This window comes from Astatotilapia calliptera, chromosome 2, assembly GCF_900246225.1.
Source record: "Astatotilapia calliptera chromosome 2, fAstCal1.2, whole genome shotgun sequence".
Classification (NCBI taxonomy): Eukaryota; Metazoa; Chordata; class Actinopteri; order Cichliformes; family Cichlidae; genus Astatotilapia; species Astatotilapia calliptera.
The window spans coordinates 33,720,908-33,734,095 of NC_039303.1; the positions used below are offsets into that span (position 1 = coordinate 33,720,908).

Below are 13,188 nucleotides of genomic sequence, written 5' to 3' on the forward strand. Positions count from 1 at the left end.
TCTGGTAAGTCGCCTGTTTCTCGATTTTTTTTGTAGTTGTTGCCATCTTGTGGTGCGATAAGGTGGTGCTGGGAGTCCGTCATTAAAGGAAAAGTACACTATGCAGACGTGTTTTGGACATGTGCAGAGAAGAGATATTCAGGGTGCGGAAAATAGAGCTACTGGGCAGGTGGAAAACAGGAAGACCTCAGAGAAACATTTCAACTGTTCAAAATATAATCTATTGATCAGATTCAGTCACGTTAGAAAGAAAGTACACCAGCTGTCAGCTCTATGGCTTTACATGTCAGGACATAATAGAAATGATCCATTTTTTAAATTAGGTGGACAGACCCTAGGGCATGCTACACTGTCATTATTTAATGAAAAAAAAAACTGCTTGAGATAAAACACTGAAGCATTATATCTGACTTTATCGGTCTCTTGCAGCATGGTTGGAAACGTTAGAGATGGGTTCATTCGGCAGCTCTCTTAAGTTCCCGTCGCAGCATTTCAGTCAGGTTTAGGTTCGAACTTTAACTGGGCCTCTGAAACACTTTTGCTTTTCTTTTTCAGATATTCTGTTGTAGATTTGCTGCTATGCTTGTGATCATTACCCTGTTGTGTGACCCAGTTTTGGCCCAGCTTTAGCTGTCAGACACATTGATGTATATAGGAATTTATGGTCCACTCAATGACTACAAGGAGCTCAGGTCTTGGGCTACAAAATAAACCCAAATTATCACCTCTCCGCCACCGTGCTTGACAGTTGGTATGAGGTGTACGCTGGTTTTCATCAAACATGGACCTGTGTGCATTGTGGCCAATCATCTCCACTTTGGCCTGATCTGTCCAAAGGTGATTTCTCGCAGTGTCTTTTGTTTTTTTAGATGCAAATTTACAGATCTAAGTCCTGCTAACATGTTCTTTGTACATAATCAAGTCTTTCCCGTGCCAGCCCTTGCAAACAAGCCATACTTATTCATTACTGTCACAAACTTTAACATTTAACATGCTAACTGAGGCCTGTAAAGTCTGAGATGGAGCTGGTATGAAGCACCTCCGTTATATAAACAGTTCATTCTTAATGCTCCAGCCACAACTATCTGTGTCCAACTTTAACAGCTTTTCTAATGTGCTGATTTTATTAAATATAAATCACAGTTGTTAAAACGATTTTTTCGATATGTCACCTGTTTATTCAAAATTAAAATTTTTACCTTCGTGTTCAGTAGATGCGGAAATAAAGCGACACAAGTTACCATAAAAAATATAGTTTTATTAACGTTGGCTCAGATTACAAATGTTTATTTAATGCAGTAGTTTTTTTTTTTTTTTTACTCATTGGATACAAATCAATGTAATAAAATGCAAAAGGTAATTCAGATCTACACACCATGTCATATAGTTTCATCAAACTGTCAGTAGTAGCAAAAGAACAAACAAGTATTTAAAAAAAAACCAACGAAAGATAAACCTGTGTAACTAGCTTTCTCTCTCATTGTCAAACACACACACCCCCACACACCAAAACTGTGTATACTGGCATCATACTGATATGTAAAAAAAAACAACAACAACAACATTATGGCCTGCATAATTTTATAAAACAGTGCGTGTCAGTTCACATTAACTTGCTGTCCTCCCGATTTAGGTCCAAACCCCGGTGTTAGTGCAGAAAAGGCTGCGATTGTGAGCTTCAAGACTGAAACATCTGCAGCTGAAGGCTGTCAGGGTAGCCTGGTGAGGAAGACTTCCAGCTCATTGTCATTGCTCGGTCCATCTGTCACAACAAACAAGGGATACATTATTATGTGATCTGTTAACTGTTATAAAATAGAACATTCAAGCTGTCAGGTTATGAAAACAACTTTTTTTTAGCTATCATGTGATATACTTTCTATTTGCTTTTGATGGTTTTATAATGGTGCTTTCCTTTGTGTTTCACTTTCAGCAAAACCATGCCAGGGATTTTTTTTTTTACATTCTATCTGCTGTTGCAAATGTTTGTTTTATAGGTTTGCCAATAAAGGGGAAGATAACCAGTGATCATCATTTTATTTTTTAAACTTAAATTTCAAATATTCAATGGCAAAAAACCCATGATATTGATACAGTACCTGCATTATGGCAAAGACTGTGTTTTGTCCTATGTGGAAGAGAGACATTGGTTAGTCAGCTTGTTAACTTTCCTCCTCATTTTTTATACAAATTTGTAGACTAAACCTCTGTTCTTACCAGTGAAAGAGTGCCATCATCACAAGAGCAGATGATATATCCACTAAAATCCATGTTATCAGGTATGTAGAGCGTGGCTGAAACACAAGCATGTTCAAAGTGTGTCACAAATCCTGGGAAACACTGCGACGAAGATGTGAGCGCCACATCCAAAATCTTGAAATGATAATATTTCTTGCATCATAATGAAATAAACAGTAAAACGCCCAGCTACTGCATTGCTCACCATGACCCAGTCAGGGCGCTCCATTTCCTTTAGGAGGTGGCAGGCGTTGGTAGTGACAGAGCTGGCTCCTGCACACCACAGCATAGAGAACAGCCAGCGCTCATTAACCACGTACAGGTTCACTGTAATGTTTCGTTTGCGAAGGTCGCTGTCAAATACGAAGACAAGCATATCGTTTAGACGTGAACAAGAAGAATTTTGAGAGATTACAGAGCACTTAAAAGAAGCACGGAGAAATATGTGAAACTGTAAGACGGGTATCGATTGCTATGCATGTGCATATTGGTAAATGCATGGATGAGGTAGGAAAGTTAACTCTTAAAGTCTCCGGAGATGACTGGAGAACTGCATGAAAAACATCCAACATCTCTCATAGATCATAAATAAAATCTGGTGGCTATATCTTAGGATTCCCATTTGATACTTGAGCTACTCAGTGATAGCTTAAGCCTTAATCTTTGGAGCAGTGCCATCCTGGAAAAGTCCACTTCTACCCGGAACGCTTCAGCAGAGGATAAAAGCGATTACTCATTGACCCTTCCTTGTAAAAGTCTTTTGATGTATGACAAATGTGCACTTCTCAATATGGTGAAGCATGATTCATTTAACTGTATCGCTAATACCTGTCAACCAAAACCAATTAAATGCTTCGGTGACCATTTATCTTTGTGATTAGAGGTTTAAGCTCTGCAAACCTGCTGTAACATCACTCCCTTTGTAATTACAAACAGGCTGTTTTTGCAGAAACAGTCTGAACACGTCCTGCACAGGCGTTCTCAGTCACCTCTGACTCCTTGTATGTCAAACTAATGCCCAATCATTATATGCCACTCTTGCTCTCTTGTTACATAATCATATTTAAATGGGACTGCTCAGCATCTTTAGACATGATTGAATGTTAACTGTTACAATGCAGTGCACCCATGTGGAGGCACCCCCATTCACTGTGCTTCTCTGCTTATTTATTCAGCTTTCTCAAAACTCTTTAGATGAGTGCATACATGAGCGTAGACTGTGCATCAAATATGCAGAAAACTTTCCTATGTTTTTTTATGTATATATATATTTTTTGACACATGAAATGACAAAATGTGGTTGAGTGCAAGGATAAGGATAATGAGTTATGTACGCCCAGTCTGCACATTACAAATCCCTGATGACCCCTAATAAGTCACACATATTTGAGTAGTACTTATGCATTAATTGTGCCACCCAGGAATAGTTTTATTTTGCGAGACATGTAGCAAGGCCACGCCACGGTGAGTTTGTTTTGCACTCAGTGAAGCGCTTCAGCGACTTCTTAAAACATGTTGCTACACTGCATTTCATTCTTTAGGCCCCCTCCCTTTTATTTCCTATGGTTCTTTTGCTAAGCCATTGAACAGAACACCTGGGTTGGGACATTATTTGAATCTTGTATCCTCGAGGCCAATCCTACGCCCCTATATTAAGTGTCAGAGCTGTGTCTCAGCATGCTACACGCAGCTTTAATTAACACACTGCTGTGCATGGCCCCTGGCACCAACATGTACTGTAGATAATATTGAGATTTCTTACCCACCTATTTATTTCTTACCTGATGTTTTTCATTTTTATTTCGCTGTATTTCACATTTAGGTGGCTCCCGTTATTTTTTTCCAAATCCGTTTCATTTTCATAAACCTGGATAAAGTCTGGGGCCTGCTTCTTTACAACTTCTCGTTCTTTAGAAGGAAGCCAAAGAATCTATGAAAAGGAGAAAGAAAACTCTTAAAAATATGCTTGATTGTGAAATGCTTGAATCCCACAATTGATACAAGTGAGTAGACTTACCAGACTTTGCGGAATGCCAGACTCTAAGATGGTCTTTACTGTGTCATTTGTGTCAATTTCTTCTGTTTCTTTATTTTTCAGGTCAAATATCACTGAGGTATTGTGCTTTTTCGCAAATTTAAGAAGGTCTAGCAAGGTGGGTATGGTCTGTTTCCCGGCTGTTTCTTTCTCCTCTTCTGAGAGCAGGGACACTGTGCTGTAAGGATCATTCTGCAAAGCCAGATAATTTCACATGTTTCTTTAGTCTGACACATGATAATACATAAAGCTCTGCGGGCAAATGTGCGCTCACGCATAAATCAAAGCACAATTACTACCTTGAGGAATTGTTCTCCTGCGTTTAGAGTCCGTAATTGTTCGAAGGTTAGGTCAGTGCTCTTATTGAATGAGGAGCCGTTAAACTTGTCTTTAACATTTGTCGTTCTCAGCAAGAAGTCAGGTCCATGGTCATGCATCAAGAAAGGTGTTCTATTTCTACTAAATTTAAGCAAGAGTTAAACAAATTTTAGTGTCTGTGAAGTCAAAATAATCAGTTTTTCATATTTATCAGTGAAGACAACAATAATAATGATGAAAATAATGTTCTAAAAATGTAATAAATAGTTAGTTATGTTTCCCAAGAACCAAACAGCATGCTTATAAAGATCACTGCTACATTTGAGGTGATTAGTAGAATGACATGCCCCCACTTGCAGGACTGTAATCCACGGTGATACATTTGTCTCATATTTGTGCGCATGAAAAACCGAACTAAAAGCAAAAACACATTCCTCTTTCAAGAAAGCAACTGTGAGTCCTCCTAAGCGTAAATCATTTTCATTGTACCTGAGCTGCACGTCCGTTTCAAAGGCTATCACGCCGCACTTGAGGCTTCTGTTGAACGACATGATGGTGTTCTCTGGGGCCAGCTGAACACAGGGAGGACAGATGGGTGAGACACACTGATGTGCTTAAGTGCCCTTCCTACCCCAAAGCGGTGTGAGCACAGACAACCCCCGTATGCAGTGTTAAATGGAGCTTATTATTGACCCAGCAGCAAAGCAAACTAACAAGGGCACAGTAGCGTGGCATATGAGGACGTCACATGACTGGACCTTTGCTCACACCTGAGCCAGGGACAGTCTACTTTTTTATATTTGACAATATATGAAAATGGATTGTGCTTATAATATTAGCATTAAATATTTCTCAAAGAACTGAACTGCATTTTTAAACGTTCTTTAAACTTGTTTTAATCAACTGAAAAACTTGAACATGACTGCAATCTGTCAACAATAGCAGCTCTATCCAAAGGTGTAATGTCATCACTCTATAATTATAATGTTTATTTGCAGGGTGGTGCCAAGTAAAACAGGACGCTCACCATCGGCGCGCCTCTGTGGCCGATAAGTTTTGGTTTTTCAGGTAGTTCCTGCACTTCTATTAGACAAGGAGAGTGGATGAGCAGGGGACACAGGAAGATGGCTGCTGAGACCACTAGAAACATCCCTGCAATGACCATCTTAGATCCTGGAATAAACACAAATCAGACAATAATCTTTAAATATTTAAAATGCTCCAAGCGTGAATTTGTAAAGAAGCCCTTTTTATTTATTTCCCCCCTGCAGGAATTGACTTTTATTATATTTAAATATATAGATTTATAAATGTATATTTATACATTTGTATATCTTTCTTGTGTATTGAACTAATGCTCATCATGCAGAATCAGTTTTCCAGTGACTGCCAGATGAACCTCAGCTTCAAAGTTCACCAGTACATTTGTTTCCAGTGTTAGCCCTGTAATTAGGTTTGATACAATAGTGTGTATATAAAAGGATTATGTAATTGCCTTTGAATCGTGTCTGTGTGTATGCCGAAACTAGGTCTGACACATACGTGTTTTGGCCAAGTGGAAGCGATGAAAGACAAACGGGCTTAGCAGAGTCAACGCTCCAACAGCACCAAACTGCAGGAAGGGAGCCGTGGCCTGCCAAGAGGTTGACACAGACATCAAACACATGTGATATTCTCACACCACTTAGAGCCATTTAAAAAAAAAAAAAAAAAGTTTCTGTACTCTAACTCTACCTGGAGTAGAGTAAGAACTGTTGGCCATTCTTCCCTCCCCTTTATGCTTACTCCTGAAGCCAAAGCTGTGATGAATATTACACAAAAACAGAAAATGATCTGTGCAGGAAAAAGGGGGGAAAAAAAGCAGAAAGCAAATATAACATTAGACGATTTTAATAAAACTATAGACTGGACAGGTAAATGTTTGCATGCTTACCTTATGAAGCCAGTGTAAGTGGAGTTGCTCCTCTAAGGCAACTTGGATCAAGGCAAAGAGCTGTAATCATCGGAGAACATTTTAAAAATGGCGGCTTCTCATTCTTAGGTTTAATGATCTTTGAATGTGGAGCAAGATTTGGTTCCCCTGTGTGGTAAACGGACAAAACTGTATTCTTACCAGCAGCAGGATACAGTAGCTGGCCAGCACTGCAGAAATGATCACCACTACCAGGAAGTAGTTTAGCCACATCTTCAGTGTCCTGAATATTACCCTGATAAGGGTGAAGCACATAGTTAAAAGAATGAAGGACATCAACAAAGACAAATAAATATTCAGTGTGTGTGTGTGTGTGTGTGTGTGTGTGTGTGTGTGTGTGTGTGTGTGTGTGTGTGTGTGTGTGTGTGTGTGATCACTCACTCATTAACATTCTGTTGGTCATTAGAGATGGCAAAACAAATATACAACCAGCACAGGGAAAGCAGAGACATCAAAGTGACAACTAAGAGCGACAACCATCTGCACTGAAATGAAAAGAAAAGGAGGAAAATTGATTACATTTTTGTAGCCTTAAAAAAATTGTGTAGTTGTCCAGAGAGCTATCCCCGTGCGTGTCGATGTGTGCACAAATTCCAATAGAAGCTCAAAGTGAGACCAATGGAACAAATCCAACATTTTTTCATAATTGGTTGAGTGCTTTGCCCGCACTGTGTCGTGAGAACTCGGCGCAAACAACCCCAGCGCCCCCACCACCGCCTCCCAACCACCACCATCGCCACCAACAGCACACCTCAAGTGTCATTTCCCTCACAGATTTACAGAGCTCCTGCATCCTCCTATTCCCTTTCATATAAGTACATAGCTTGTTAGGGCCTGTGAGTTTGTTTGTTTCTCTTGGCACATAAATGAATTTTTTTTTAATGCAATCACCACGTCGGTTATTGTGTTTATATTTCCTAACAATTTGTCAATGACTGTTTTGCAATAAAAGTATCAGGTTCACAAAGCAACAGTTCATAAAGCAGCATTTTATATTTCGGATTTCAGTCAGGCAAAATTTTTAATCCCGGATTACTGGGATTTATAAAGGTTATGCTGAATGGAAATAAACCAAACAAAAAAACCCTAAAAAATCAAATAAAACATGGTTATTTAAACATTACACACTCCTGTAGAGAGATAAAGAAAAACTGACTTATCATAAGAAGAAAACAGACATTAAAACTACCTTTCTCCTTTGACTACTTGACTCCGTCCAGCGGCAGCTATAAAAGCCCCTGCTGAAGAACAGGCAGCACAAACAGACTTGAGACAACATTTCTCCTTCTCATCCACAAGCGTAGGAAATGCAGATCTGGTTTTGTGCTGTGTGGACACTGAAGAAGCTAATGCTTTTCTCTGGATGCAGTGACGAACTTTGGGCTGATTGATCTCACCAATCCTGTGTGCTGGAGGGGAAAGAAAAAGACGACTGTGACAGAAAGCAAATGAGGGGGTGATGGGCAAACTTTCTTTGGGGTATTAAGGCAATCCCTGCTCAATAACCCCCCACCCTCCACCACCCCCTACTCCCACCCCTCAATAGAGCCTGTGTCTAAAATAGCAACTGGCTGCATTTACAATGGCCAACACCACGGGGTATTGAAAGTGGTGCACAGACCAGCCTGAGAGTGAAGTCAGACCATTGGACACAGTGACAGGCACAGCCATGCGCAGAGAGCGGGTGGAGGAAATAAAGTGAAGACGACAAATAGTTTACAAATGGAAAGAATGAAAAAGAAAACGACATAAACTATGACAGAAATGAAAATGGTTTCGATTGCCAGACACTTTTCCATTGACATGAAGTAAACTGTGAACGGGTCACAGCAAGATTGTTGTCAACGTGTTGGGGCTTATCATTCTACAGTTGTGTCAGGCTTTGGTCCCCTTCCTTGAAAGACATGGGAATTTACACACAATGTCACCCACTGAAATGCTGAACAATAAAGGTTTCTATTGTGCACAGCCAACTTTTCCTTGTTGAACTAGATCCCTGGAGTTTTGCCAAATATCTCTTCACCTGAATTGTTCATCTTGTTTTTACAAACAGGTACCAGATGACAAACACGTTCAAGGTGAGGGCACAATAAACTTTGAGTAGTAAAAATGAAACCTAAAAATTACTTATCACTCTTAATTATTCTGTAAAAGTAAATAGCACAGTGCAATCAGCATTAGGACGCAGTTGCCAACAAGAGCCTGTTTGGACAGGTCCACAGGTCTAATTGTGACATGGAAATGTAAGAAGGCTTGTTTCACTCCACAGACGCTTGCTTTACCAGGAAGTTATGAGCTAAATATTGAGCAATAACCGTAATATGTGACCAACCATGGCATCAGTTTGTGACAAGGTAACTAAAGAAACATAAAGGTCACTGAAAGTCACGGCTGAGTTAAAACATTGTCCTTTTCACGTCCCTGCCTAATATAGTAACTGGAAGCTATCGCTGTTTATCTTATGGTATTTTAATTGCTGCTCTAAACCTTATACTAAGCCCCACTTCAGAGTACAAGGAAATCCTCTCATAGTGGATAAACCCCAAGAAATCCACAGCACACACTGCCACCTGTATTGTTTGGAAGATTTAATGATATCAGTCAGACACACCTTTCCAATTTGTTTAACCAACGTTTACACTGTTATAATGTAAACTGTAATTAGGCACACGAATGATGTGAGCATGCTCCATTAATAAAAAACTGATGAGGGGTGAAATTTTCAGGTAATTGTTTACCCTGAAAAGGATAAGCGGTAGCGAATGGATGGATGGATGGATGTTTATAAAGATTTTTTTTTAACCCCACTAGATACAGATTAAGAAGAATATTAAAAAGAAACAAAGACTATCACTTACTGCTTTCACACTCTCACTATCTATGAGCTGGCTTTATTTATTTCCTTTTTGGACAAAGATTTGTGCACTTCTTTACTGGGCTTCCATTATTAGTTATGCCATCAAGCTTGTCCTGCGCCCTTCATCATTTCTATTTCGATTTATATCCAGGAAAAAAGGCTAATGATGCAATTTTTATTAAGTCTGATTTATAAGCTCTCAGCAACCCAGTTCAACAGTAACGCAACCCAGGAACCAAATTTTGGCAGAAGTTATGAATAAGACGCATATAGATTTAAACATAGGTCAGCCAGTTGTGCAATCTTGAACTGCTCAAAAACAAGAACACTTGAAAAATGTTCAAACTGATTTTCATTTGGTTTCCACTGACATCATTTTGTTTTCAGCTTGAATATTTCATTCATCAGATTTGATGTGTGATTTTAATGCCCCCTTAATTATATATTTTTCTATCTTCTTTTAGTCTTGCGTTTTCATTTTATTACTCGCATCTTGGAAAAAGTGCTGTTTAAAATGCTTTGATATTATTTGATATTTCCCATGTCTCTCACACAGTATGGGAATAATGTTGGATGGTCCCAACTGTTCCGTTCATCTTGCTGGTTTTCAGTGTTCTTCACTGTGAAGTGTCACAATCATAGACTGTGTATTATTATTTTTGGCTGACGTTAAGTCTGACAGATAAGCAAATAACAAACCTGACAATTGCCAAAGAGGGAATCAAATAAATACTAGAAATATAATCAGAAATCACAGGGGAATACACGGATGACATGATGAGAAAAGAAGGCTGATGCGGGAGAGACAGGTGACGGCAATCAGACAATCAGGACGGGGAAGTGAAACTCAAAAATTAGAGATACTGGCAAAGGAGCGCAGTAACAGATAACTGAGGAAACAGCACAAAACAGTAAAATCCACAAAAACTAATCTAGGATTACAATATAGTACACACACACAAACTAAAGCATGACTCACAATGGTGCGGGGAGAAAACAGACAACCAAAGCTCCTCAGAGGAACAACAGGGGAAACCGAGGATAAAGGGATAGGGGAATATGCTGACAAAAAGACTGAACAATAAACCCCGGAAAGACAAACTCAGACTTCATTATATCAGCTGAGTGCTCACAAACTAAAACAAGACAAGAGTCAGGTGCATGCCACTACACAAGGAGAAATCTATGTTTGTGGTGGCTTAATGAAACTGTAGAACTGATGCTAAGTCAATGATTTCAAGATGACTCAACAGGGGAAATGATTTAGCTTGAGTCTGTGTGGTCCACGGGGCTTTGTTCATAACCTTTGTCATCCTTTGAATCCGGAGGGGAAAACAATTATATATTCAATCACTTTCCTGCGCACTGATTTACACGAATAAGGCGCTTGTTGTTTTTAAAACATCTATCTATCAGGACACTAATTTAAAATGATGCAAAATTAGATCTGATCCTATTACCCTGCTGTTGTCTCCATGTAAATATTCTTCCAAAATTAACCTAGATATCAACGAGTTATACACCTGTCCATGAAGGTTTGGGTGGATGCTGACGGAAGTGCTTGACCATGCGTCCTATTGAACACATGCCTATTTCGTGTTCAACATCTTCTGGATTGATGGAATAAACAGTTTGTATAAATCCAAGTTCACACATCTGTAGTGATAGTATGTAGTCAGAAGTTGTGTGAACCACTGTAGTTACATTTGCACTGCATCTTGTGCTCGCTTGGATCTGTAGCGCTTGCTCACATTTGCCAGCGCTTTACTCCAGCAGCTTATTGCATTCTGTACACAACACTTCTGAACACTAGAAAGTTTGCATAATACATACCATGTAACCTGTGCAGGTAATGTCTTATATATTTCTCAGATCGGAGAAGTGTGCGCGCAAATTTAATTTTAAAACGTTGTTCGGAATAAAGACCAGTCTCTCTGTCTGTCTGCCGCAATGAAACCCATGCGGTAAGCTTCCCGACAAATTAAAAACGACTCACCAGTCAATCTAGGTCATGGAGATCTTCGCACGCCGCGAACTGGCAAAGACGCACCGGTCTTGGAAAAGACCCTCTGTCGCCACCCTCTCTTTCCACCATCCCTTTTACTTGCCGTGAGTCTGTGGGCTGAATGTAAATGGGGTTCACGAATAGGGACGGGCAAGGGGTGTACCGTCAAAGTGAGGAAAGATAGTGTGAGAGAATACCTGCACAGCGATTTGGCGTCCGCGCCGCGTGTGGCCACGCCTCATCCAGTTTCTGATTATGATTTTTCTAGGTACCCAGAAAAAAAAAGAAAAAAAAAAGATAATACTAACCGACATAATATATTTAAATAGTCCTCAGATAATTTATATATGAATATATGTGAATTACCTTTTGTGTTTCATCATCTGCTCCTATTGTAAACGAGGCTATTTCCAGTAAACTCTCACTGCTGTACCTGAAGCAGCCCGGAGCTTCCTCACATACAGGTGACAAGTGGCTTTAGATTGTTTTTTATGATAATGTCGTTACTTTTATATGGGCATAATCGACAAATCTTATAAAGGGGTAAAATAAGTATCTAGTTGGTCAGCTGCAACATCATCTTTATTTATGTATGGATGCATCAGCAGTTTCTGTATAATGCGCAGATATACAAGATCCATGCGTGATTCTGAAAGAGGCTATCTGATGCCAGATTATTTTCGATTCTTCTTATCTATTCATCAACACGCTCTAGTTTCTGAGTCAATGAGTGAGTTATTGCCATTTGTCAGAATCAGTGGACTGTACTTAAAATGGCATGTGTGACATTTTGAATGCTTGCTGTACCAGACTCTCTTTTTTCTAAGGATTCCCTGCTATGTCCAGCTGAATAGTGTTCAGATGCTGATTTCAAGAACACATGCCCCCCCCCCCCCCCTTTTTTTAAAGAAAAAAATTGTTTGAATGTAATAAAAAGAAGAACATTTGCATTTTTACTGCATAAACTCACACAGAACAGAAAGATATGCGAGTTCAACTGTCAGTAAAAAAGGGGAAAGCTGAAACGACACATAACTGGGTTCAGTATGTAGTAAGGGCATCATGCTGTGCAAGTTTGCCCATAGATTCTCACCACCTCATACATAATGCTCTCACTTACGTTCTAACAGAAGAAGAACCATCCTCTTCATTCATGTGCATCTTTCTATATATCTTTCTTTCATCAACCACACTCCTACATTTAGTATTTAGTATTTAGTATTTATTTATTTATTGTCATTGTCAAGAACAATGAAATTGCGTTTGGGGCTTCCATACAACCCAAAAAAAAGAAGAAAATAATAAATACCCCTTAAAACCCAAGTGTACATATTTAACCCAGTGTGACTCCAATGCAATAAGACAATCCTTAGCAATAATGTGACGTTTACTCTGTGTTATCACTTATTTAACAAAAACTTGGTCAAAATGCAAGAAGCAGCGTGTGAAAAACTCAGCATGCCCTAACTGCTTTCACAGGAATCAAGACTTAAAATAGCTGCCAGGTGCTGCTAATCAAACGCACTTGATTTATTGATCTTCGTAAAAATCTAAGCATCTCTATAAAACAGAGGTTTTGGCAGTTTGCTGGTATGGAGCCTCCAGGTGTGTGTTAACACAATGTCAAGATGAAAAGACATCAGTGACGATCTTGCAAAGGAAATTCCTGCTCAGTCTGGGAACGGTTACGAGGTCATTTTCAAATAATTTGAAGCCCATCATTCTATAGTGAGAAAGATTATTCAGGGGTGAAAAACATTCTA

At 39.3% G+C, this 13,188-nt stretch overlaps 1 protein-coding gene across 3 annotated transcripts; it reads right to left on the reverse strand.

Annotated features, from left to right (window-relative positions):
• Nucleotides 1–1,271: 1,271 nt before the first annotated feature.
• Nucleotides 1,272–11,689, reverse strand: gdpd2 (glycerophosphodiester phosphodiesterase domain containing 2). 3 transcript variants are annotated; one of them, XM_026144626.1, is made up of 17 exons: nt 11,623–11,689; nt 11,417–11,542; nt 7,753–7,972; nt 6,945–7,048; nt 6,705–6,798; nt 6,525–6,584; nt 6,326–6,424; nt 6,134–6,224; nt 5,619–5,764; nt 5,081–5,163; nt 4,573–4,732; nt 4,256–4,465; nt 4,020–4,168; nt 2,444–2,591; nt 2,218–2,294; nt 2,100–2,128; nt 1,272–1,762 (listed from the first exon to the last, which is right to left on the reverse strand). In XM_026144626.1, exons 3-17 carry the CDS (start codon nt 7,840–7,842, stop codon nt 1,710–1,712), a joined length of 1,593 nt encoding a protein of 530 aa, XP_026000411.1. In that variant the 5' UTR covers nt 7,843–7,972; nt 11,417–11,542; nt 11,623–11,689; the 3' UTR covers nt 1,272–1,709. The 3 variants fall into 3 exon arrangements, with proteins under 3 accessions (XP_026000411.1, XP_026000428.1, XP_026000420.1); XM_026144643.1 differs by lacking the exon at nt 11,623–11,689 and having other exon boundaries at nt 4,573–4,729; nt 11,417–11,616; XM_026144635.1 differs by lacking the exons at nt 11,417–11,542; nt 11,623–11,689 and adding an exon at nt 11,254–11,373.
• Between the last annotated feature and the right edge of the window lie 1,499 nt (nt 11,690–13,188).

Bases quoted from the DNA above. Each gene is read 5' to 3' on its own strand.
- gdpd2 (XM_026144626.1), bottom strand. From the start codon at position 7,842: ATGTTGTCTCAAGTCTGTTTGTGCTGCCTGTTCTTCAGCAGGGGCTTT. The intron at 6,585-6,704 runs GTAAGAATACAG...CGATGATTACAG, and splicing joins GCTACTGTATCCTGCTGCTG to CTCTTTGCCTTGATCCAAGT. The intron at 2,295-2,443 runs GTGAGCAATGCA...CTTGTGTTTCAG, and splicing joins AGCGCCCTGACTGGGTCATG to CCACGCTCTACATACCTGAT.